General features: G+C 39.3%; 1 protein-coding gene and 1 long non-coding RNA gene across 3 annotated transcripts in view; one reads left to right on the forward strand and one right to left on the reverse strand.

The window, feature by feature from the left end:
- Positions 1 to 27033, reverse strand: part of Unc5d (unc-5 netrin receptor D) — a 506477-nt gene that overhangs the window by 222244 nt on the left and 257200 nt on the right. For both annotated transcript variants that reach the window (XM_050146838.1, XM_050146837.1), the window contains exon 2: positions 4205 to 4423. In XM_050146838.1, coding sequence (XP_050002795.1) covers positions 4205 to 4423 — 219 coding nt within the window. The remainder of the gene's footprint in view (positions 1 to 4204; positions 4424 to 27033) is intronic.
- On the forward strand, positions 746 to 18718 carry LOC126504471 (uncharacterized). The gene is made up of 3 exons (XR_007592616.1): positions 746 to 839; positions 17386 to 17597; positions 18582 to 18718. It is a non-coding gene; the product is annotated as an uncharacterized lncRNA (long non-coding RNA).

Genomic DNA, 27033 nt, shown 5'->3' on the forward strand with positions numbered 1-27033 from the left:
AGTGAGCTTGAAACCCACAGATGTCAGCAAAACACTCCGGAGATTGATTAGTTCTCTGTTCTGTGGGCTAAAACGTATGTTTCCCTAAGGTGTCTTGGTGATTTGTGACTCATTGGAGACAACTGCACATTGATGGTTTTCCTGGAAGATATTATATTCAAATCCTTATCACCAGCGCGGTGAAGTTCTGGGATTCGAACTCAAAGATTTAATACACTTTTATTTCTACTCCTCGGCCTTTTCTCAATGCAATCCACTAACCTTTTATCCCAAGAGAAAGGCTCCAGTTGTGCAAAAAGGAATAACATAGAGAGGAATGCCTGAAATGATATTCTTTTAAAAAAAGTTTGCCAAGTTGAGACTTTTCTCCAGACACACTAGAATACAAAGCAATCCACACAGTCAAGTTCAATGCCACTAGGGCTAAAGAAGTAAGAAGCACAAAACATTATTAAAAAAAAGTAGACGGTGACAAAAACGTCCTTGTTTTTGCTGAGCAATAAAGAAATGATTCAACTTATTGATAATAGACATTTCTTGCAAACAACATCATGTTGAAGACAATATATGTTGCTTATTTGCTTTGGGGTTTGTGGTGTTGTGCGGCACATGTGCACCAGATATACTAAGACCCTTAATTCCTATATTACTTGAATCTACCTCCCATTTCACAGGGCGTGATTCCTGGGTTGGGATTACTCCTTTTTGAAGCTTCCAGATGTTAACAGAAGCAAAACACAAGGAAGAGGAGTCCCATATTTCCAGATGAAATGAGGCAGAACAAATGAGAGAGGATCCCTGGGCTCGTGCAGAGAACCAAGAGTGTACATTACGAAGAGGTATAGCCATGTCTGGGAAAACACAGTAACTCATGTCAAACAAATGGTATTTTTTTCAGGAAAGAACTCTAGCTCAGGGTTTTCTGAGCTAAATTGCGTGAAAACACACAATCCTTTTTCTTCTTATTTGAACAGTTGATGACGGGTCCAAATTACCAAAAAGACCAAAGGCAGTTTGCAGCTTTTAACAACCGAAAGGACTTATTGCTTCCAATTCAGAAACACAAAAGATTGGGTGACTCGCAGTACTATCAGGTTCTATGCATTCCAATCATATTGTTGAATAAATAAGGCCCATATGCCAAACAAAAGTGTATCAATTCTAGTAGTTAGGAAATGAGTGACATGTTCAAAGATGTGTTAAGAGTGACTTCCTACATGGATTTAACAGAACATGGAACATTCCTGTTGTGTCTCTGGTCAAATGGTGTCTCTTGACCTTGTCCTTTCAATACCGTTCAGTCTTGCTTAATTGTAAGGGATTATTTTTACAGATCTCATCAAAAGCCATTAAGTCTGTAAGGATAACCTAGTCGCAGCATCTCCTTCTTGTGGAGACCCCCGTGGAGATAGTGCATCTTCTGCTTTTCAATAACCTATGGCTATTTTGTTTCTAAGCTTAATTGTACTCACACATTGATTTGGGATAAATATCTACAAGTTTCTTGCTTCTCTTCACACCATCCTAGTATTAATACAGAGCTGAGGAAACATAATCTCAGGGTGTGGAAAAATGGCAATTTTTATTAACAACATGCGAAAAATATTTAAAGAGAGATAATTATTTCCTATTGATTCAACCAAAATGACTTGGACAAAAAAAGGCTGTGCTTATTAAATTTCTTTCAAAGAAGCAACTGTTAAGATTTAAATTCTTTTCCATTGGCATTTTAAGAAAACTAGTATGTATAATCTCTCCTAGTTTTGTCATTTATGAATTTTTGCTCTACAAGGTAACTTTGAAGTATCTGACTTTTGTGGGCTTAACAAAAGAATGAGAGGAGTGACTAGCCATGCTAGTAACATGGGAAGGGGTGAATAATAACAAAACAGAATGTTGTGAAACTACAAAAGGGCACACCATTAAACTGGCATGCAATATTTACCCAAAGCCTGCTAAACGGGAATAGGCTCTTGAGAAATATGCATCCAAGACAGGCAGGTTCTTCCGTCTCCTCTCACTGAATCCCAAAAGAATAGGAATGTGCTTCTGGTACTTCTCTTTTAGCCAGAATTTTGTATTTTTAATCCCTCTGTCCCAAGTTAATTAGGTTAATTGCATGAGGATAATTACCCTTCCTCCTTCAGTTTCTCATTCATTCGTGTGTGTGTGTGTGTGTGTGTGTATGCATGTTTTCATTTTTGTCCTTTGGCAGGTATTGATACAATATTAGCTGAAGATCATTTTGAGCATACTCCTGTTTTCCTTTTGAACTCTGTAGACTCCAGTCAATTCTCTGTCAGATAGGGCACTCCCTTCCTCTGGCTTCAGATGACAAGCTCCTAGACGTTTTCTTATTCACACAGCCTTTTGCCTTGGCAACTCCTCCATCTCTATACCTTCATTCTTCATTGATAATTGTCTAATGTACTCATGTCCCTCTGCACTATGTTGACACTCAGACCTCTGTCTCTTTACTGCAACACATTAGCTCTTCAAATTGTGCTCGTCCCAACAACCATCTCGGGATGGACAAGCCTCCCTGTCAATGTAATTTGGATTAATTATACCACCCTCCTAGCAAAAGGTTAATTGATATTAATCTGTCACCATTTATTTATCCAATCAGTCCTCAAGTCCTATGTTATTAAAGAGTCCTACACTCATAGCTATTACTGTGTTTGTTATACTGGGCATCCAGTTCCTACCCGAGCATCTGAATTGCCTTGCCTAACCCATGTTATCCATATATCCAAAATTCCTCACTTTTGCTTCTCCTGGCCACTGCCAACCTTTCTGCAGGATTCGTCCTGGAAAGCCTGTTCTAGCCACAGCGCTTCCGCAATGAAGCACAGTCACGGCCACTTCTCCATCATTGGTTGCGTTCTTGATGAATGCCATTCTCTTACACTAGCAGCATTACATTTTAAACTAAATTTCTTACTGTGCACACATGAAGCTTGTGTTCACTGGATAATGACAATGACCTTTACAACATAAGGAAACTTCACACCTCTACAGAGTCCATCATCTGGGATGCCTGTTTGGGTCACCAATGTCTCTTCCAACAAAAAAATAGGATAAAATAAGAAAAGGCAAAAGTCCTTATACAGAGCCTGAACAAGGCCATCCAATAGATGGAAAAGAGTCTCAAGACCAGGCAAAAGAAATCTCTAACAGTGTGCTGGAGTAATGACTCAGTGGTTGTGATTATTTATTACTCTTGCAGAGGACCCTGGTTTGGGTCTCATCACAACATTCAAAACAATCCTGAACTCCAGTTTCAGAGGATCTGATGCCTTTTTCTGACCTACTAGGGGAATAGGCATGCATATGACATGCCTACATACTTATAAGCAAAACATTCAAATAAAATAAAAGTAAATCTAAACTTTTAAAAATATTTGAATGTTTTCATCAAAAATATTACATTGAGACCTAGCACAAGCACTTCAAGTATGTTTAAGATATCTTTGAGCCTAAAATTTCCTAACTGTTAGAAGTTGGTAATCTTTTGTACCCCAATAAATGATTGTAAATACAGAAATAATCCAGTCTAGATAAGGCCTCCATAGCTTGAGTACTCTGCAAACCTTAGCTGAGTGTGTTCATATTCTCATCATTTATCAGCAAAATTTAGCCATACTAATAAAGACGATTCTAAACCCTGTTCCTATTGAAATCCCACTTGAACGAGACACTCTAGTTCTGGATATATCACTTTTGAACAATCAAAACAACTTCAGAGGAAAAAAATCAGAAACCACCAGCTGTGGAGAATAAAGACATTAAAGTAACATTCAGGAGGAAAGATAAAAGTGATTGAAATTATGCTGCTTAAAATGGCTTTGATGAAAGATTTAATATTTGTCCCAAAATTATTTAGAATTTGCAAAATGGAAACAGCAACTGTCTGCTTTTATTTCTAATGGGAATATTAACTTCATAGAATGTTTGAAGTTATTACAGAGCCTGAAAAATGGCTCTGAACTATACTGGAATAAACAACAAAGAGGGCTGTCAGGTCACCGAAAGATGAGATCATTTGTCTTATGGGTCTAAAATGATGCAACGTTAGCTTCACATAAGGGGATGGCTTGTGGCTTGAGCACCACCTCCTCCTCCCCCTCCCCCGACTTAAGTCACAGGCAAGGGTCTGAGGGGGTCTCTCAGGGGCCTTCCTTTTGTCTGTTGTGCCTCTTACCTGAGCTCTCATCCAGACTTTCCTCTGACACGTGCTCATTCTGATGGACCCACTCGCCATTGCACTTGAAGAATATCTGCATGGCTGGCCTTGCTTTGCATCGGAGCGCAATAGGGTAGCTCTTGATGATGTAGGCATCCTCAGGCTCCTCTATGAAATGCGGCAGTGTTCCTGGGGCAGATGGGATGGAATCGGGAAGAACTTCACTGTTGTCGGCTCCTGGAAAAATGAAGAGGACATCAGTACACAGCCTGTAGGAAGGGCTCAAGTCAGATCGCAGTGATGACTCCATACCAGTTTAAAAAAAAAAAAAAAACTGAGCTGAAACACTGTCAATATAGCATGATTGTACGATCTGCTCAAGGGGTCATCCAATAAAAGCTGGCCTCACATAAATGGAACCTCCAGGGGGATGCACCTACATATTGCTGAACAAATGGAAACGATGAATGTGAGAACCCCCAGATTCAATTAGAATCTGAGTGTCTGAGGAAAGAACTGAGAAGAGCAACTGTGGGGCCAAAACTCTAACTTATTCTGCTAAATGGCTACTTCATAGTCAATGAGGATGGCAAATGCATTAAACCTTGGGAAGAAATGCTGAGTGAATACGTGGTTTCCCAGCATATGTGAATGAGAGTGGAGCTTCCTAATTTCTCAAAGTTCCAATTCCCTGCTTGGTTTACTTATGAAACTGCCGATTTGTATACTACTTTTTGGTAACTTACCAACTTAGCACGTTTAGAAAAGGGGGAACTCAATTCTACTCACTCTCTGGCCCCCCGTAATACTCTGTCCAAGGAGTATGTATTATACTAACAAGGCTGACAGAAGAAACAAGTCATCAAACTTACTGTGATAATAATATCTGTGATAAACAGTGATAATGACATCTACTCGGAGATCAAATAGATAAGGCTCCTCACTAACTATAGAGAGTGCTCATGCAGGTCCTGAGAAAGGAAAAGCCACAGTATAGACCGCCTTTATGTCTCATTGCTACATTTAGCATGGACTGATGTCTCAGGCAAGCACAAGACTAAGGTCAGGTGTGGGCGCCATTCAAGAGAAGATGGCAGGAAGAGATGATCTCCTGGCTTTCAAAGGGCAGTCTAACAGAAGAACAAAGAGGCAACCGTTTCAACACCAAGGGCAAGTCTTCGCTGGAAGAGGCTGGAGGCCAGCATGGTCTTTAGAACTGTTTCTCTCATCAGATCCAATGCCTAGGAGAGCATTGAGTGATGGATGAAGCCCTTACAGTCTAGCCTGTCTTTCCCCATGTCATCAGTTTTCAACACTGCTACATATCATTATTCACACTGAAGTCAAAACCAAAATCAGGAAGCATTGTTAGAGGTAAACATAACTAGTATTCTGCTTTAAGAACATATATAACTTATCAAATATGCACACACATTTAAAAATGTAAAGAAAGGCCTGTACTTGAAGAATTCTTTTATGTAAGAATCCAAACAAAAGGCTGTGAGTTATGAAAATTACTCCTTGCCATGGTAACATATAAACAAAGTGTGTCACTGAGATAAGTCAAAGTTAATAATAGCTCGATTCTCCTAAACATGACTTTTTCTGCTAAATATGTCATCTTAAAGGGGGCAGCCTTAAACAAAGAGTTTAGGGTACTAAAACTTTGCAATGCAATTAAAAAAAGAGGGACTAATTTCTATGTCAGTAATTAGAATTAATAAAAATAATAAAACAAGTATTCAAAAAGGGAACAAGCATTTTATTTCATTAAATTAAAATAAAGTCATTGATTTTATATTTATATCTACAAATTACACATACACACATATATCATATCATATCATATCACAGGTGGAGAGAGCCTTCCTAGAATAGAATATCAGAGGGTGTGTGTATGTGTGTCTGTGTGTTATATTAAATTATATTTACGATAGTCTTCATAAAATAGATCATATATTAATTTATTTCATTACTGACTGATCATGCCAATTTCCATTCTCAATAAGTACCAAGTCCCTGCAGGCTTTTGTAAATCCATACATTAGAGGAAATAATAAAGGTATTAAAAGGTTTTATATGGACATCAAATGCTCCCACTCGCACAAGGGGCTTGAGCTCTGTTCGAAATAATTCATTGCTCATGAAAGGGTAATTGATAAGAACACACAGCATTCCCCCACCTCCGGTGGCAGCATGAAGGAACAGACACAGAGATACATTTGTACCAGCGCATTTTTGCCTGATAACAATGTATGAATATTTGAAGGGACTGCAAGGGGTGTTGCTAGAAATGTTACAAACTCTAAACAAATACTAAGAACACATTTGTAAAATGTCAAACATTAAAGAGGCAGGGGATGATACAATAAATCACACTTTAACCATCCAACTCACAAGACACAGGGCGGTCTAAAAACTATTAGGCTTCCCTTCTTCCATTTTAATAGAGGCCCTCTAGATAAAGAAACCAGTTGAGCCTGCATCAGAGGTAAGGAGCAGGGGAGTACATGAAGGAGCCTGAGGGTAAATGTTCTGGCTCTGCACAGATCTCCTTTAAGAGTCAGTAGATCTAATGTTTAGAGGAGACGGAAAAGGGAGCTAGAATGTAATATTTAATCTCAGCTATTATTGCAGCGCTGTGCAATTCATGCCCTCCATTGGAAAAGAAAAAAGCGAGGATCCTTGAATACACAGAACAACTGTCAAAGCAGCAGCTATAGATCTATCCTTGAGAGATCACATGTATAGATTTGTGGATTTTTACCAATTACTAGCATTATTCAACAAATAACAGGAGCAAATGAGAGTTGAGTATAACCTATAACCTCTTCCCCTTGCTTTGTATAGCGAGAGAGCTGCTGTTTGACCTTGCCTGCCCTTTGAATGACTCCCAGGCATCTCCATTTCTCCTTTCCTCACTTGACCAGGTCCAGTTCCCAAGACAAGAAGAATCTGCCTTTTAATATCTTCCAGCAGATGGCGTGGTGTTCTAGCCATCTCTGCCTTCTTAGACCCAAGGGACCCTCCTGATCAGCATTACTAGAAGTCTGGGAAAAAATTCCTTAGGAATTTACCTGGGGGTTCTTTAAGGAAAAGGAAAGGGGCTGGGAAGATGGTTCAACTGAAAAAATGCTTGCTATGCAACCGCCTAGAATGCACCGAAAAGTGTAGCACATTTACAATGTGTTTGGGAGGCAGCGCCTGGCAGATCTCTGGCTAGCTGCCCTTAAATCAGTGATCTCCAGAGTCCACGGAGAAAGCCTGTCTCAAGAAACAAACTGGACAGCTATTTAGAGTAATACATGATTGACTAGTGGCCTCTACACGCAGGCATAAATGCAATGCACTCGTACTTACATATATGCAAGCTTTCATACTCATGCACACAACCATACACATATGTATACATCAAACTAGGGGAGAAAATGATTAGGAACTGAAAGGAAGTGTAAATTATTTTAGGGTCTCAGAAGATTATTGATTGTGTTCTGAGGGAGAGTGGAATAGGTCATTTACTTTAGTAAGTGATTCTATAGAAACTGAAACAATGCATTTCTCCTTCAGAGCAAATCTACTTGAGATCTTGGTATATCTTCTACCATTTTCTTTTGTATATGTATAAGAGAAAAATGTTAAGATCCGATATGTCAAATACCGGTAACGAACGCCAACCAATTGTTAACCTCAGCATCCGAGGTATGGTAAATGCTGGAAGTCATGCCGCTTTGCTGACACTTGGGAACGCTTGCATGGTAAGGACTGGTCTAGCCAAAGAGTCACAAACAGAAACTTCTGAAAAACCCTTCATTTCTCTGACAAAAGCCGTGGTTCCTACCAGCCCTTCTCCCTTTGCTCCCTGTGGGGAAGGCCAGAAGGAAAATCAAAGAGGAACATAGATTTCTGAACAGAAGTGGCAAACAGCTCATTCAACACCAGCAGGCATCACCCCCAGAAACAGAAGACAGCATTTTGAAAGATATGGAGTCATATTTTGTTATCTGTATGATAAACTAAGAAACTTAGACACTATGAGCAGGAAGCAAAAATAAGGCCTGTTTACAGTGATCTTAGGTGATGGTCTCTTCATGACAGATCTCCAAAGTCGGATGGAGTTACTGTAGTGAGTCTTTCTCTGGCCTGCCAGCCAGTTTCTAAATGACAACACAGTAATTTATTATTAATTATGAAAGCTGAACCGATAGCTTAGGCTTGTTTTTAGCCTAATTCAAATTAACTCATTTTTATTAATCTACATTCTTTCACGTGGCTCAGTTAACTTTACTCTGTGCTGCCCATCCTGTTTCTTCTCCATCTGGCCAGCAACTCTGCCTTTTTTTTTTTTTTCCTAGAGCTCTCTCTGTCCAGAAGTCCTTGCTATACCTCTTGCCTAGCTATTGGCCGCTTAGGTTTTTATTAAACCAATCACAGTGTAATCAAATATCTCACAACAGGTACTCCAATTTGCATTTGCAAGAACGCTTGGCATGAATGTGCTGCCTGAGATCATCCAGTCAGAAAATGTTGGACTGAGAATTTGAACTCGGGAATCCAGCTCTAACCAACAATAATTCCATTGCAGTTCAATTCTCATATTGTCATTGGTGTTTGCCAGCCTCGGGGGGGCTTTATGCAATTTACAGAATCTGAAGAAGATGATATGAAAGCCGACATCATCTGTATGTCCCTCACCATCACCTTCAACGGTGACACTTATCCTGTCAGTTGGCCACAGAGTGAAAGTCAGGATGGCTGTTTTGGACACAGTTGAGAGAAGGTTTTAAGAAAAAAAAAATCAAGAGAAAAGCAAGTAATCACCCAAAGGTAATCAATTTATGAGCCGTCCTCACCACACCTAGAGATGATGCAGTCAGGAGTTGGGGTGCAGCTAAACGACAGAGCACTCACTCAATACAGGCAGGGCCTTGGGTTCCCTCCCCATCATCACACACATTTGCATACACAGACACGCCCACCCTATGAGAACAATATTAGGGAAAGATTTCCAATTTATCATTTGGAAACAGATATTCCTTTTTAAGCAGTAATATTTAATCATCAAGTTCCAATTAAAACATGAGGGGATTTTTTTTAAAAAAAATAGTTGGTAAACCTCAGAAAATGGTGGGGACAACAGCATTATCATCCTAGTAACGGTTTGACCATTTAATGTGCTGTATCATTACTAATGGAATTGGGGCCCTGAGATATAGTCACTTTGTAATGCTTGCCTAACATGCATGAAGCATGAAGCCCTGGTCTTGATCCCTGGCACTACATCGACTAGTGCGTGCATTAGCCCACATCTGTTATCCAAGCCCTAGGGAGAGAGAGTCTGGAAGATCAAATGTTTAAAACCATCCTTAGCAAAATAATGAGTTTGAAGCCAGCCTGAGCTACATGACATCTGTCTTAAAATATAAAGTAATAGAATTGGTCACACCTCAGGACACAGATATCACCAACAAGGACTGATGAAGCATTAGACCACTGTCTATAGATTATACATCAAACAGAGCTTTGCAAAGTTGGAGAAACTCTAAACTAGTATTATTCACGTTCTATGAAACAGTATTACATTTAAATATATTTCCTATTTTTATTTTCTTCATCAAAAACCTGCTTGTTTTTACACCGTGTTGGTATTAGTTTCAAGGGACAATGAGCAATCATAACATCAAAAGAATTTTAGGATGAAACCACCCAATCACATCTGGGTAACTCTGACATGCATGTGTCATCTGGCTGAGGTTCTGTTTTCTCATTCTTAAACATGTTCTTCTAAGGCATATATATATATACATATATATATATATTTCATAGATATTATGTGTCAGTTCTATCACTTGTAAAATATAAAATGTTTATTTTATGTGTGTAGGTGTTTTGCCTGCATGTATGTTTGTGCACCATGTGCATCTTTGGTGCTTGAGGAGGCCAGAAGAAGACATAGGATACCCTGGGATTACAGATGGTTGAGTCACCATGTGGGTGCTCGGAACCAAACCCAGGTCCTCTGCAAAAGCAGCCAGTGTTCTCATCAACTGAGCCATCTCTCCAGCCCCACTTCTATCACTTTCATCATAACCATCATCAGAAAAAAGAAAGAGAATTAAAATTATAAGCCCTTGATGTCAATTCCTGAATGTATTTGGATGCATGGGCTTTCATTTTTAAATAGTATTTCAGTTTTCTTTGGAAACAGCATTTCAGTTTTCATCTGAGTCCTTATAAGACTGTTTATACAATAAGCTTCAGATTGCTTATTGCTTATTTAATTTTCCTACCCTTTCCTACTTATATGTAAACACATCAATATTTTATTTTAAATAAAATACTCTGTAAACACTGTAAAACATTTAATAAACACACAGTGTTACAACACACCAGGTTCATGCGGGTCCTGCAAATTCTTGATAAGCACAAAGAGTATCCTGTTGGTCAGATTCCTAAACTATTGGCTTTCATAGGCAAAAAAATAAAAAAAGAGATTTTATAAAATCAAGAACCCTTTTCTCTGAAATGGAGCAAACTACCTTAGAATTAACTTTAAATTCTCTTCATGGTTTGCAAGTATATTGGACCTTGGCAATATGCAAACCAGACCAGAAAGCCATACTAGGGATACCAGGCTACATAATTTAAGATGACAGAATAGGGTTAGGTTTTCTATTTTGCTTATATAAATGTGTCTTGTTCTCATATGGTTAATCAGATAGGGACAACCAGAATTTTACATAGCAAATATTTAATGCAAATTATGAAATGGACTTTTCCTAGACTCAAATCCAAGATTAATTTTTAAAGGATGTGTGTGTGTGTGTGTGTGTATAACTTGTTTGCATGTATGCAAGTCTACCATGTGTGTGCCTGATGCATGTGGAGGTCAGAAGACAGCATCAGATCCCCAGGAACTGGAGTTTCAGGTGGTTCTGAGTGGCCCCAGTTTCTCTGAAGAGCAGCTAGGGCTCTCACCACTGAGCCACCTCTCCAGTCACAGGCTGTTGCTCCTAACTTCGTTTTTTAATTCATAAGCCAGTCCTCCTGCTTCTCAGGGTCTCATAAAAATGGAAATGATGTGAATGGGTGCTCTGTGTGATTTCTGCATGGCATTGCTGCTCATCTCATACACTGCCAACCCCACATTGCTGATTGAACCGATGTTCAACTCTGCAGAGGGCAAGGAAATCGCCAAGGCCATTTATCAGTTTCTGAAATAAAGAAACTCAAATTCAGAGTTGATAAAGGTATACTCACAATTTCCTATAAAGAAACTCAAATTCAGAGTTGATAAAGGTATACTCACAATTTCCTAAATGACACACTATCTCTTAAATTATTAAAAGACTCTGTTTCCTCAAAAGACAGCTATCGACATTCCTATCAAGATCAATCAGCGGTTTAAGTTCTGAGCATTCAAATCAAGACATAGTAACTTTTTATAATGATCTCATCGAGGGGAGTAGAGTAATGAGAAAGAATTGCGGAACAACAATAAGAATGCTAACGGTATTTAGAGTTGTACATTCCGTGAATCAAGAATGAAGTAAATAAATCTGCCTTAATGAAATACAGAAAAGTAATCAGATCAAGTGGTTTGTAAGAATCATCATCACTTCAGATGAGTAAACAGAAGAAAGGCAGGAGAATATATTAACTAGTTACTTCCCTTCCAACAACGAATACTGTTTGTGCATTCCTGTGTGCGGTTGACTAGTATGCAGCTTCATCTGGAAACCTAGTGGGGCTTGGAGGGAAGCTTTGGCTTCCAAAGCATTCCTATGTTGCATTTATATCTGCCAGTTTTCAAGGGAAAGGCCATTCATAGTTGTGGAAAAAATGCTGTTTTAATGCAACATTGAATGACAGAAAGCCAAACAATCAACAGCATGCTTACATTTTTTTTTTTGTTGTTGTTCTTGGAAAATTACCTTTCAAGGAGAGCTTCGTGTTTTATGTTCTGTGCAGTAATACAGCAGGGACTTTCAATCTTATAATGATGAAAAGAAACAAACGGGAGAAAGCTGAAGTGTAAGGAACAAGTATTAAATTCCTATTGAAATAGATCTACTTCCATCAGAGGTCAGGTCCCATCATACAAACTCAGATTGTGACCACTGAGTCCCAGAGTTTGGAAATGAATGAACTTGAGGATGAAATGACTGCAACATGGTTCAAGAGAATGTTTTGAATGCCACCTAGATGGGGAAAAATAAACTAGCGGGTGCCCTTAAATAAAACCTGGAACACCTGCTTTATTTTAGAAGTCATCTAAGTCCAAGGGTTGAGGTCATTTGTCAAAGACTTGAGCCATTGTAAAAATCTTACAAACAACAGAAATAGAAATTTCTGTACTTCACAGAGCCAACTCTGATGGTGTGATACAAAGTAGAGTTATAGCAGATATTGGGAAAATTTGCCCAGAAAAGGATCATCTAAAACATTTTAGCAAAATCAAGTACAGTAGTTAATATTCAATGATATGGTTTGTACTGAAAATTATGACCTACTAGAAGATACTATATTACACATGAGGAATTTGCAATATTTATGTGGTTACTTCCAGAAAAATGGTTATCATTGTCTACTTTGCTCCTCCCTTTACTCATTCCAAACTCTAGTGATTCCCCTTCCCGAGAATCATTCAGACTCAGCATTGGCTCTCCATCCCCTTCTCTTCTCTCCCTGCTTACCACCATCATTGTCTTCGGCTACTCTAATTGGAGTAATTATCTCCTCTCATTGTTCCTGTTGGCCCTCTGTTAATCCTCCTACAAAATGCAAAGCAGCCCGAACTGTGCAAAAGTGTAACTCAGACACATCCCTCTTTCATTAAACACTACCACCTTTTGGTTAACATTCTTGTTTTCCAACATAACTAACCAAGCCTTTTAGGAATGGCTTCTTGTGGGTATCTCCTGCATTGTGCCCAAAGGTTCTCAAGTTTGTGCTAAATCAAATGAAAACTGTAGAGACTGTTTCAGCTCTTCAGGATTTAAGCACACTTAACCTCTACTAAGTATATATGCTTTTACTTCTGCCCATAATATTAATTTGCCTTATTTTGATTATTTCTTATTCACGTATGTCAAGTTCAGCTTAACTGAACATCTTTATGTGACGCTCTACCTGAATTTCAAAAAATTTGGTATGGGCTACATCACTCATATCTTTCCTTCTGCTATACTTTTCACTACTCTTTAATTATTCATGTGCGTGGCTCCATCTTCCTCCAGTCTAGACAATAGGTTCTGCGAAAACCAAGGATGTGAGAATGGTGTTCATTATTTATATCCCAAGTGACCAAACAGTTCTGAGACTCAACACAAACTTGTTGAATAAAATTTTAAAATTATAAATAAAAAAATCAATAAAAATGCGAGGAAGCCATGAGACCATCATCATTGCAACATAAGATAGTAAGAACGAAGGACACACTGTTCATTTTATTTCCAAGAAGACAATAAGATTTCATAGACCCCAACAGAACAGTAGTTTCAAAGTTTCTTCATTCTCACTCGCTTTAATCGTGATCCGTTTGGGATATATAATAGTTAATATGTAAGAGCATTATTAATCATTTAATAAACTCTTGGCTACATGCTACATGAAAGAGTAAAATATCTATCAACAACAATCATTTACTTTCTTTTGGATGTTGGAACATTTTTACCTTTAAACGTTCTATTTTATATAACCTAATAACAGTGAGACTTGGCACTTGACTGCAGTAACACCTAGCTATATTATCTCATCCATTAATCCATTTGTTACCATACTTAACAATAGAAAAGAAAATCTGTGTTATCACATTATCACAATAGGCATTCAGGTGCACTGTCACAGAATTTTTTTTAACAGATTGCTAGTTCTAGACAAAAAGAATGTTCTATGCAAAGAACATTATAAATTTCTTAAAAAAGAAATCAATGTTTTATATGGGCATTTTGAAAAAACAAAAAAAGCAGTGTCTGCCTATCATTCCTTAATGAGATGTCCTTCTTAGCACAGCAAAGTCACTTCTAAAAAGTCACCTAAGATTTCTCTATGACAATGGAGATTTGAAGCTCATAAGAAATCCTTTAATTCCTTTGTTATGTTTCTGAAAACACAGATACAGTTGAACCTTCTGGGATGTGATATTCTTTAAAAACTGACAATACTGCATGGTATTAGTGTCCCATAATAGAAGCTGTGTCCTGATTTGACAGTTATGTGATTGGGGTGGAGAACTTGTACAATAGAAGGGCTTAATTTCTTTACTTTTCTTTATAAAATATGCTAGCTGCTCTCAGAAACAGATTTACACCAACTGGTATCAGAAAAAAAAAAGATTTCTGTTCCTTCTAAAATCTTTTATCAAGATGTAGCCAGGTTATAGGGGAATGTAGGCTTTGGAGTTAAAAGTTATTAAATCCAGACTTTCTTACTAGTTTTGTGATCTTGGATAAGATTCCTAACCAAACTTAGCCTCTATGTTCTCCTAGATAAAAGGAATCACCTGGGCTGGGTGGTGGTGGTGCACGCCTTTAATCCCAGCACTCTGAAGGCACAGGCGGGCAGATCTTTGTGAGTTCCAGGACAGCCCGGTCTACAAGAGCTAGTTCCAGGACAGGCTCCAAAAGCTACAGAGAAACCCTTTCTCAAAAAACCAAAAAAAAAAAAAAAAAAAAAAAAAAAAAAAAAGGAATCATCTATGTTGTAGACTGCTGTGTAATTTTGTGTATGTCACTAGAAAAGAACTCATATACTGTAGGCTATAAGGTGTGCCTTATATCAATTCATCTCTAATAGGAATTATCATTAGCATATTAATGATTAAAGATAATTAAAGATAATGGAAGAGATTGGTATATAGAGGATCACAGGTAGAGTTGCTTTTTGTACATTATTGTTTTGTTTGTGGCAAAGAAACTGCTAAAAAACAAAAACGCAGGAGCACTCTGCATGTATAAAAATGTTACTTGTTCCTTAAAAAGTAATATCTAGCCTGATAACCCAATGGCCAATTCTGGGGCCCTGCAGGCTCTTAGACAATTAAGGCTACTTGTGTCTGCTGTAATGTGTTCAGTTAAGAGCTTTCTGTGCATCGTTTGAAGCTTTGCACTCGTACCTTGAGAATGTGACATTTGACTTACAGAGCATTCAAACACAAAGTTGTAAGAGCAACAACAACAAGGGGCCTCCTACATACTCCAGTAGCTTAGTATTAGCTAATGAGTTTAATTGCACTGGGGCGAGGTCTGCTGTGCATCGTGTCAGCAAGAAGAATGGAGGGAAAAGAGCACTCTAATAGAGTAAGTTTAATTGCGTTATGTGATTTAATTATTTAGCTATCTCAGCACCCTTCCTTCATGTACAAATGAATATGAATCAGACAATCATGTGCATATTGCTGGGCCATTACAGTTTGCCATTTATCACCAGTAGGTTGGTCGCCTGCAGGTTATCTCTAACTCAGAGCAAGCGCTTAATTTTGTTGGCATTCTGGGTCTGGGTCAGGAGATCAGTAATGACCTGTGTTACTACTGAACAGTTTTTGAAATTAAAAGAAACAGCCAGCACGAGTTGTTACTTTGAGGGAAGATATTAAACCATCAATCAAATGGGTCAATGTGCCCCAGGAGGAATGAAATGTTTGCTAACATCTAGAGGTGACTTTCGGAACAAGTGTGTGGTAAGGACAGAGAATCCTCAGATTTCCTAGTTAAGTGTGAACTCGTTCTGTAAGCAGGAAGGAAGACAAAATAATGGATGTTGATAGGATTGCATTATTTTGCATCTCAAATTTGTTTTTGATTGTGACCCAATGCTGTACTTGTCAGATGAAGTTCTTGTGATCATGCTCAATATTAAATTAAAGAAACAAAAACAGTACAAAAGTCTCAGGTATAATTACTTAAAAATGAGACTGGATAGTGTTCATTCAAACATGAGTCTACATAAATACGTAAGCTTATTTACATGGTCTTTATTTTCAAATAATCTAGAACTAGATACCAAAGGGAAGACCAATGACAGAATTCATGGTTGAACTCAGAGAACGTATCTGATTTAATCAAGAATCAGAAATTAGTGTGCTTAGTACTTACATATGGAGACTGTAACAAAGAAGGCAGACCCTAAGAACCACTGTTTAGACAACACTCAAAGTTAGTAGAGTGCAATGATACAACAGTGTACAACAGTCTTTGCTGCAGTCCACAGGAATCATGCAGTGAGAATTCAGCGGATAAGGCAGAAGGCTGACCCAACAGAACAAATGCCTTCTGATGGAGGCAAACCCAGTTTACATGGTGCTGGGTCCACCATCTTTTGCATATTGACTGTTTCTCACAATGGGTCACTTGTGATGCTATAAGCACTCTCCCATGGTGCAAGATTCAGCAGAGTATGAACAAGTTGGTACCACTTTTTCCCATGTACCTGTCCACTGGGTCATCCCCCATTCTGTGGGACTTCCAGCCAGAAATTTATTCACACTCTCAATAACCTTGGCTCCTGCAGTCTAATCTCAGCTTTGTTCCCTGAGATATATTAGAAGTCACCTTCCTGCAACTATCTTCCATTTGGCAGGACATGCAGTCAGGAAAGGAGTCTTTCATATAGATCACATTTTGGGACCTTCACAGATAAAGGGACGTCCAAGCTCAGAGAATTGCCTTTGTTTGCGTGTGCATATAAACTGGAAACTTTACAGAACAGAGGAGAAGAATAAAGATACTGACACAGAACAGTACGTAGTGGAAAGTTCATTCCACCCTTAGATCTAAGTCCTGAGCTTATTTTAAGTCTTCTTCTGGACATTGAGGGGACACTGAGGCTGGCACTCAGAGGTCCCTGATAAGTATTGGGGTCCAGTTGGCCTGCAATTGCTTTCCAAAGCAAAATCTTGACCCTGATGGGGCTACAGAAAACTACAGGAGCTAGTGAAATCCTAGGAAGAATGCCCTCCAGGGCAAAGCAAAGGGGGCTCTCAAGTAAGGGAGTAAAAATCCTGTTTCCAGGTAAGTGCTGACGGAGGAATTCAAATGAGGGAGTCAAAGATGCCTTTGTTCAAGCTTTGCTTGCAATGCTAAAGCAATATGTAAACAGCAGTAGGGAAATTAAAATTGGTTCATTCTTTTTTGTTTTAATTTATTTATTTATTAAAGATTTCTGTCTCTTTTGTGTCTGTCTACCATTCCCCTCCTTCCCAGGTCCCTGTGATGCCTGTGCAGGCTACCCAACAGCTTCAGAGACAGAGAAAACAAATAAGTAGACCACCATGGAGAAAGCACCTCTAGAGATACACTATCTAACTGCTTCATACCTGTGAGGATAAGTTGAGGCTTAGACTTTCTGTGTTCTGCAAAGATATTATTGAAGAATATGAACTGAGCTTTATCTGTCGAAAGACCAACATCCAGAGGTATGATCTCTAGAACAGGACTAGGTCAGGAGGGTGACTGTCCCAGCAGTGGAGATAGTGTTGTCATTGGAAGATGCAAAGGAGCTTCCTAACTGTCTGTGCTCTCTACCATTGAGAACACAAGAAGATGCCAACCTGCAAGGCAGCAAGCAGGGCCTGCTAGTGAGCCTTCTGACACACTGTGGTTGAACATCCCAGCTTCAAGAAGGGAGGAGATATACTGCTGTTTAAGCTCAAGCTGGTTAAGGAGATTGTATCCATGTTTGGGGAAAAAAACTTTACATATCTAAACATAAAAGTCATTTTTTTTGGTTTTTCGAGACAGGGTTTCTCTGTGGCTTTGGATCCTGTCCTGGCACTAGCTCTTGTAGACCAGGTTGCTCTTGAACTCACAGAGATCCGCCTGCCTCTGCCTCCCGAGTGCTGGGATTAAAGGCATGCGCCACCACCGCCCGGCTTAAAAGTCATTTGTTTTATATGGCTAGATGCAATTTTCATCACATGTAGACAATCCAAAGGGCAGTAATATCACTTGCTTATCTGCCATAAAAGTCACCACGAAGCAAGGGGTGCTTCTGGAGGACCCTAGGAGGAGCAGTATGAAAAGGGGGGGGGGGCAGTGTACTGAAGGGATCAGGAATCAGTGTACAGTTTTGGCTATGCAATATATCAAAGTACAACTTACAAGCTATCTTCTAATTCTGGTCTTATTTTTATTTCATGTGTATGGGTGATTTTTTCTGCATCTCTATATATACAAACACACACATATACACATATATATCTGCATACCACATGTGCCTGGTGCTCATGAAGACCACAGGGAGCTATCAGAATCTTTTGAACTGGAGCTACACAAAACTGTGAGCCACAGTTTAAGTGTTAGGAACCAAACCCAGATTCTCAGAAGAGCAGCAAGAATTATTAACCAGTGAACCATATCGCCAGCCTCTTTTTTTTTTCTTTTACTAATTAATTTTCTAGGTGATACTCCAATACGGTGTGAAAGCTAGTAAAAGGTGCAACCAAAGCAGAAGTGGAAGCAGACCAACAGCTGATACAGATAACCTCATATGCATTCATTCTAGTGGGGCAGAGAAAAACAGACCCTGAAACAGAAGTGGCTGGACATCAACAGGTGAGCGACATCATTACACACTGAAGCCAGTTCGCCATCATATGCTACATTTGACTTGGTGGGGAAGGGCGAAGAGAGCCGAATACTCACAGGAAGCTATTGTAAATAAAATAAAACCAGTTGTTCCTCTTTATTAATTCTATTTTATTAGATAACAAGAAATTTTCTTCGTGCAAGAAAAAGCATTTCTTTTGAAATTGAAATTATGGTAGATGATTTTTCAGGGGTTAAAAAGTAAAGGCTGCAAAAACAAAATACGTAGTCCTTCCTCACAGTAATCCTCGTGAAAACAATTGCCACGCTGGCAGAAGTAGGGATCCATTTAGCTTCACACTGCCTGCTTGGGGCCAGAGTCCGTATTGGGGAATCAGGAGAGATTGATGAGGTAGTCCCCTAACGTATTATAACTCCTGCATCCAAGGACTCAGGAGCCACTTTCTGAAGAATGTTCTGCTTTGCCTGTGACTGCAGGATACACCACCAACCTCAAAGATAAATGTGGACCCTGGACTTGGTTGAAGGTCTGGGCTTGTTGCAAATGAGACTGTGATTTTTTTTTTCTATTAGGGGGCAGAATATACTAGACTTCAGTTAGATTAATTACATGTCAGCATATCCTCAATTGTCAACTCTAGACTCGAAGGTAAAATTACTAGAACACAGTCAAGCACGCGTTTTCCCCGTTTTAGGAAACCATTCAACTGCTGGGTGCTGTCATACTTCAGTGATTCACAAAAGCGTGTAATGCTTAATGAGGCAAATATGAGGATAATTATCCAAGTTATATTTGGGAAACCTGCAAAATAACAGACAGTGTTTGCAGACTTTATGAACACTCCAGGGCAGAGAGAGAAAAAGGAGATATTCTTTTTTTAAAATAGCTGAACTGATTTCACTATAACTAAATATCTTTGAAGTAACATATTCCTATTCTACCCAATTTAAAAAAAAAGTTAAAAAGTCGACAGAATACTCTCTTGGTTTCAGAGGTTCTGAAGGGATTTAATTGCTCTAGCTGTACCTGATCCAGGTGTCCCTCTCTTAAATAGACACACCTTTCATTGTCTAAAGCCTAGCTTCTTACAAAGCAGGGTCTTTTTAGAGACAGGCTTGGTAAGCTCCAGATGAGTCGTCTGTACTGCAATTTTGAATGAAAATAGGACTTAAAACACAGAAATGCCTGAAGAAATACTCGTGCAGATCAAATTAGTTTGCTGACTATGCCAGATTGGCAGGTGCCAAAGTTCATAGTAAGTTGGTGAGCATTATCAATCAGGGTCGTTTAAGAAAGACTTCAGAGTAGGGGTGCAATTCAAAGTTACACTGTACAGTGCTTGCTATGATAAGGCTTTCAGGACCATGTGGCACCTGCCATGGAAAAGCAGACAGGAGCTCTGTATTATCATCCTATCTTTGGAACCAATGAATATTAACGTTACCAGATATTGTGGAGACAGTGAGTGTGCCTATCAGGATCCATGTGGATTTCATGGTTAATTGTAGAGTTGAAGTTAGCCGATTAGAAACATATCTCCTAACAGAATTCCGTCTACCACGTAATGCCAAGATTCAAGTGGAAAAACAAAACAAAACAAAAATCCAAACAAACAAAAGATATTTAAATGTCACACATTTAAACTCAAAGTCTCCTGAAACGATTTCTTTCATGGTGAAATTTACTCTTTGCACAAACAGCTCATGGGAAAATAGTATCCCAGGACATTCCTGGAAGGGTTGAGATGCCAAGGTCATTGTGGGCATCTTCACAGGCTCCTGGAGCTTGGTGAAGGCTGCTGATCACAGGGCAACAGAAGCATGTCTCTTCAAGAGAATTAAGGGTCTGTCCCCACAGGACAGTTTATCAGGAACTGGGGGTATTATATTTGGACCAGACTGTTGCCAACTGGTTAGCAGGCACGTCGTTCCTCAAATGCCATTACACACCTCAAGGTATGATGGGAGGATTCTTATGCCTCATCAATAATTCATCCTGAGAACTTTCTCAGAGCAGAATGTTTCAAATATTTACTTTAGAATCAATGTTAATATTAATAGAATAATAGAATTAATATGAATCCACATTCTAGCAGGGCTTCACAGAATTCACACCAACTAAAACATCCAGGGAGCTGGTAATCACATGCCATGGGAATGATTATGGGATGGAAGACGAGAAGATGGACATCTACAACATTGCTCTTCTGCCATTGGCTCAGCTGTTGAGTCACACACTTAGATTATTCCTGTGATGGGGAAGGCTATTGAGTCATATTGAGTCATTTTCATTTTATTCATGGCACTAGCTAAGATGTTGAGTTATACTTTTATGTCATTCTTGCCATTGTCTCAGTAACATCAGCTAGTCCTATATCATAGAACTTTTCATGCATTTTCAAACTAATAAAGAAACATCTTGCTAATATAAAAGTTTTCATTGGTTAGAAGGCCTAAGGTCCACAGAATTAATGGGCATTTCTAGTGTAGGAAAGCCTGGTTAACACTGGGAGTCCAATATTTATTTTTAAAAATGTGCTTGCTCTATTGCACTATGTTGTTTTTCCCTTTCTCCGACATTTTAGCTGTATTCTATTTTCTCTCAAAGAAGGGGGGGACTTTATTTTCAGAGAACAAAACTGCATGATCTTCCTTTTCTAAAATGAAACACGTAAGAATTCTCCAGCCACTCATGCACTAGGCGAGCCACGAGATGTCACCCTGCGGTGTCATCCTATGTCTCTCCCTAGCAATCTCTCCAGGAAACAAAAGGCATCAACACAGAGGGGTCCTCTAATGCAAAAAGCACAAGAGGGCTACATTCAGAAGTCATTGCGAAGTGTTGGCTTTCTGCTGCTTCCATGATAACCATTGCTGAGACCAGTATACATATTGTAACTGTTGGAGATGAAACATCAGAGTAAGAGAAAAGAGGCATTCCCAGAGCCTTCCATCTCTTAAGTTAGATGAGATACCTTCTTAGAACCTCCATGGCAGGCTCACAAATGCATACTGTTGCTACTTTATCCTATTTACATAACACCAAATTCCTCCTTCACATTTACCATGTAACCTACAGATTTGTAACCCTGGACAATGTGTACTGAATTTTCTAAAAACTGTTGCAGAACACCTGAGTTCCTTTATCTTTCCCTCCCTCCTCCCAGCCTGCGTTCCTTTGGAAAAACACAAAGATTACTCACATGCCATTAAATTTATTCAATTTAAAGTATATAATTAAATAGTCTTATATTAGCCAGAGTGATTGGCTCCCATCACAGTACAAGCTTTGAACTTTCTCTTCCTCCCTAGCCCATTATCAGCTGCTAGGCTATGGCAGCTCCTGCAAACCGTTAATCTACATTTTCTATAAGGATTCGCTCATTCTGGACTTTTTGTATAAATGGAATCCTATAAAATGTGATCATTTGTGATAACCACTGTCACTTAGTGTAACACTTTCAAGCTTTGTCTAATTTATGGCATGCCTTGATGCTTTATCCCCATTTATTGTAAAGTAGTTTTCCATTGTGTAGGTGTGATACAGTTTATCAATTCATTCATGATGATGGAATTTGGGACCATTTTCTATTAGAAGTGTGGGAAACATTGTTTGATAGAGTCACAGTGACAGTGTCCTTGCAGGCAGATTGAAAAAGTGTGTCCTGATGCGGGAGGAGGACCACTGGTCATTTTCCTACTTTCTAGATGGTGGACAGGAGAAAAAAATGAGGTTTGGGCCACAAGTGGAATGTTCCCACTAGAAGTCGACAGAACCCTAAATGCCAAGACCCAGCTTCTCTTTCTTACGCATATGTGTAGACAATGGTTCTGCTTGTGAACATGGAACGGACTGCTTTCTCCTAGGAGGGATTCACAGCACACTACAGTCTTGCAAAATGCCACGGAGTCCTCTGAATTCTTTCTTTGGTGTCACAAAATAGTTAAGAAGTGATGGTGCTATGAACACTCATGAACATATTTTTGCCTGAGTATGTGTCTTCATTTTTATCATATAACACAGGAGGGAAATTGATAAGTCAAGTATAGTTGTATGCTTAATTTTGAGGAACAAATTCCTTTTGTTTCTCTAAAGTGGGTAACCCTTTTCACATTTCTACCAGCAATGCACCACATCCTTGACACCACTGGTTGTTATCTGTCTTTTTATTGTTACAGCCAGCTGGGTATGTGAGAACTTAGTTTGGCTTTGACTAATATTTCCTTAGTAGTCAAGAATGGCATGTGGACCATTTATATTCTTTTGATTTGTTTATAAATTCAGTGGTGATTCTGAAATTCATCTTTGCCAAAGCATGGGCTTAGAGTCCAAACATTTATTTTCTGTAGCAGGTCTGTATACATATCATGACTTACATGTTTTTTTTCTATTAATGGACTTTTAGTTTGCTTACCTTTTTATTTTTCAACTAGAAACCATGATTTGAACATTCTTTACATGTCATCTAGTACGAGTAAATTTTAAATGAGCCCTTTCATTTACTATCAACTAAACAAACGTCTAAGCAGCAAATACGGACCTTGTACAACATTTCAGAAAGCAAAAATATCTATCATAGTGTGCTGTATACTATTCTACCCAGCTAGTATTGGCTAATCACGTGTGAGCTTGTCATAAAATTCAGGAAAACAGTTAAACACAAGGGTCCAATACAGCTTCATGAATAAAGAATAGCTATATTCATGTTTTTATAGAAGCATAAATATAGAAATTCACATATAAAATCTATGCAGTGATCCTGACAGCTTTGTACAAGGATACCTGTTTTTAAATTTTATATTTTATGTGTGAGTGCTCTGCATGCCCGAAGAGGGCATCAGATCATACTTTGGTAATTTTTTTCTGCTGTGTAGTACTCCATTTTGTAAATGTATCACATTTTCCTTATTCATTCTCCAGTTAAGAGGTGTTTAGGCTGTTTTCAAATTCTGGCTATGACAAACAATGCTGCTATAAACATAGCTGAGCACTTGTCCTTTTGGTACATCTGAGCATCCTTCGGATATATACCCAAAAGTGGTATTACTGGGTCTTGAAGAAGGTTGTTTCCTAATTTTCTGAGAAATTGCCATACTGATATCCAAAGGGGCTGTACCAGCTTGCACTTTCACTAGCAAAGGAGGAGGGTTCCCTTTACCCCACATCCTCTCCAGCATAAGTTGTCATCAGTGTTTTTGATCTTGGCCATTCTTACATGTGTAAGATGGAATCGCAGAGTTGTTTTGATTTGCATTTCTCTGATGGCTAAGGGTGTTGAGCATTTCCTTAAGTGTCTTTCAGCCATTTTAGATCCATCTGCTGAGAGTGCTCTGTTTAGAACTGTACCCAAAACTTCTGCATAAATTGGGAGCATGGGGGCCATGGGAGAGGGTAGAAAGAAGGGGATGGGAGAAGTAGAAGGGAGGGGAGCAGAGAAAAAATATTCAGCTCAATAAAAACAATAAAAACTTTTTAAAAATTAAATCAAAAAATAAAATAAAAACAATGAAAGGTTAAAAAATAAAGAAGGCTGAGGCAGGAAAAATCTAAGTTAGAGGCCAGTCTGAGACACTGAGTTCCAAGATGGCATGGTCTACTGTGAAATACTGTTTCTCCAAACTGAGAAAAGACAAAAGCAGATCCTAATATGGTGATGTAGAGAGACAGAGCCTTGAGAAGTTGACAGGGCTTTAGTTATGAAGAGTGGAGACTTGGCGAAGTCCCTTCTCCAGGGAATTGCACTGAAGACATTGAGGACACAGTCAGTTTTCAACAGACATGGGATCTTCTTGTTCCTCGATCTTGAATTTCCAGTCTCCACACTGCTATGCAACATAAATTTCTGTTGTTTTAAGAGCTGGAAAATTGTATTTTATATCAGTGTAATCAACCAAGTCATTCATCACTGCCAATGTAATCTACAGAACTGCAAGAGCTCCAGTCAAAACTGAATTATAGCACAATGAGACAATGTACCCGGTACATCACACTTTGTGAAGTTCTGAAGATCACACACATACACCTCCCCACAACTGTTCACAAGTCAATGGTGCACCCCACCTGTTCACAGGTCTAAGGAGCTGCAGGACCCAGAGTCAAACCCAGTAACATACTCCCCAGCTGTAGTGCAGCACAGATTTACACACAAATCAGGAAAGGTATCTCCCGATTGTGGGTACACTTCCAATTTCATTTCCCTCACTCAGAGCACAGAAAACAGCGAAGAAAATAACACTGGATCTTAGCTGTACCACATTAGCATTTATCTGGCCTCAGAGCTGCCATCTCACAGGAAGACATGATTCCTACATCTTCCGTTCTTTTGTTCTTACTCGTCTGCCCCCACCTTTCTGAAACAGTATTCCGTTAGAGTCTATAGGACATAGACAGTTGTTCCTCAGATCTGATACAAGGGCCCACTAGAATACCAAATTACAAATGTTCAAAATCCTTATAGAAAATGATGTATTATTTGTATATAGCCTTTGCAGATGCATATGTTAATCATCTCCATATTTTTAAAACGATCAGTGTTAATGTCATGCCAATGGTTGTTAGACTTAAGAATGATGACAAAGGGAAGATGTCTGTGCACGTTTGGAACAGATAGAGTTTTCTGAGAATAAGTTTTCCCTGAAGTTGTAAATCTAGAGGTGAAAAGCCCCCTGTTGTGAAGGTCCTCCTAATCTTCCCCGCTGTCCAGGACAGACATCCAAGAGAAATACATTGTCTTTTCAAACACGACTTAGCATGCTTGGTGTTGGAGAGAAGAGCCCTAAAAGGCAGATCTCAGAAAGGAAGGTAAAGAAAAGGAAGAAAATCTAGAAAGTGGAAAAGGCTAGAAAAGAGCAGAACCTTGAGTAAGTTATTTTTAGGCAGAGAACAATGAATGCAGACTTCTTAAGAGTGGCGGGAGGATGGGGGTGTGTGTGCGGGAGAAGGACCGTGCAGCTGTGAATACGGCTGGTATTTAACCGTAGCTTTAGGTTTAGAATCCAGGCGAATTTCACTGTTTTATGATATGTCTGTGCTGAGAGAGGAGGAACGCAGAGGCTAAAGGACCAGGCCCGGGCAGAGAGGAGAGGGACTGTGAGGAATGGATTTGCCTACTCTCCTGTCTCTCCTGTTCTTTCCTCTCTCTAAGGCAGGCAATGCGAAGGTGGGAGCTACTCGCCTTCCATGGGTTAATGACACAAAGCAGCACAAATTATGATTAAAAAAAAAAACTTCGGCATGACTACTAAAAGCCTCAGCAGAGACGCAAGCCTTTGGTGTGGATGAATTAAATGAGAAGCCAGGTGTCAGGAACCGCAGCAAACACAAAAGGCTAATGGAAGCCGAGCAGATTTTCCTGAGAAAAACAGACAAATGAGTTTGAAACAAGGCTATTATTTCCACATTAAAGAGACCATAACAACATTGCTCTTCGTGACAGTCTGTCTTGTTCAAGATTTGTATTCAACTGATAACAAAAATAAAATGAAATAAAAAATTCCACGAACAAAAGTGACAGAGTGGTCTCAGTTTAGGAAGGAAGGCCCTGTTTCCTGGGGTGTGTTTCATGGACGGCTGTAGCAGGAGCGTATTCATTTCTGCACTGGATCCTGATGTTCAAGCAAATTTTAAACAACCCACACAAAGGATGGAAAGTGGCATGTAAAAAAACATGAGATAGGATGACTTTCAAAAACTCTTCGGGGGAGAGAGATGGACTCTGTAGAATACACACGGGCAGGAGAAAGGGAGAAAAGCCACAGGCAGGCGTCATGACCCAGGGATGTGACTGGGAGCCGCAAGCAGCCCCGCCCTTGCTCCGAGCCAGCTGAAGGATCCTAATGCGCCTGGTGAAATCCATGCTTCAGGAACATTCTTCTGACAGCAGCAATATTATTATTACTTATGATGTCCATAAAGCGTTCAAAGAAACAAGGGAGAAAAACAGTTTTATATTTACTCTGACAGTTTAAAAGGTTGCTGCCATTATGCATGGATTTTTGAAATGTTATTTGTTGATTGCAGTGAATAGGGCGGCCCTGTGGTAACAAACTACACAGGAAATAGAAAACCCGAGAGGGGGTAGTCAATTACTAGAACCTGAATCAAATGACAGTTTCATCTATACCCATGTACCAGCTCTCCTGCCTGCCTCCCTTCCTCCCTCCCTCCCTCCCTCCCTCCCTCCCTCCCTCCCTCCCTCCCTCTCTCTCTCTTTCTCTCTCTCTCTCTCTCTCCCTCTCTCTCCCTCTCCCCCCTCTCCCATTCCCATTTACCACTATCAACAGGTATAATTTCAAACAACTAAT

Source organism: Alexandromys fortis, unplaced genomic scaffold (assembly GCF_014885135.2).
Source record: "Alexandromys fortis isolate MF-2015 unplaced genomic scaffold, M_Fortis_MF-2015_v1.1 scaffold_55, whole genome shotgun sequence".
Classification (NCBI taxonomy): domain Eukaryota; kingdom Metazoa; phylum Chordata; class Mammalia; order Rodentia; family Cricetidae; genus Alexandromys; species Alexandromys fortis.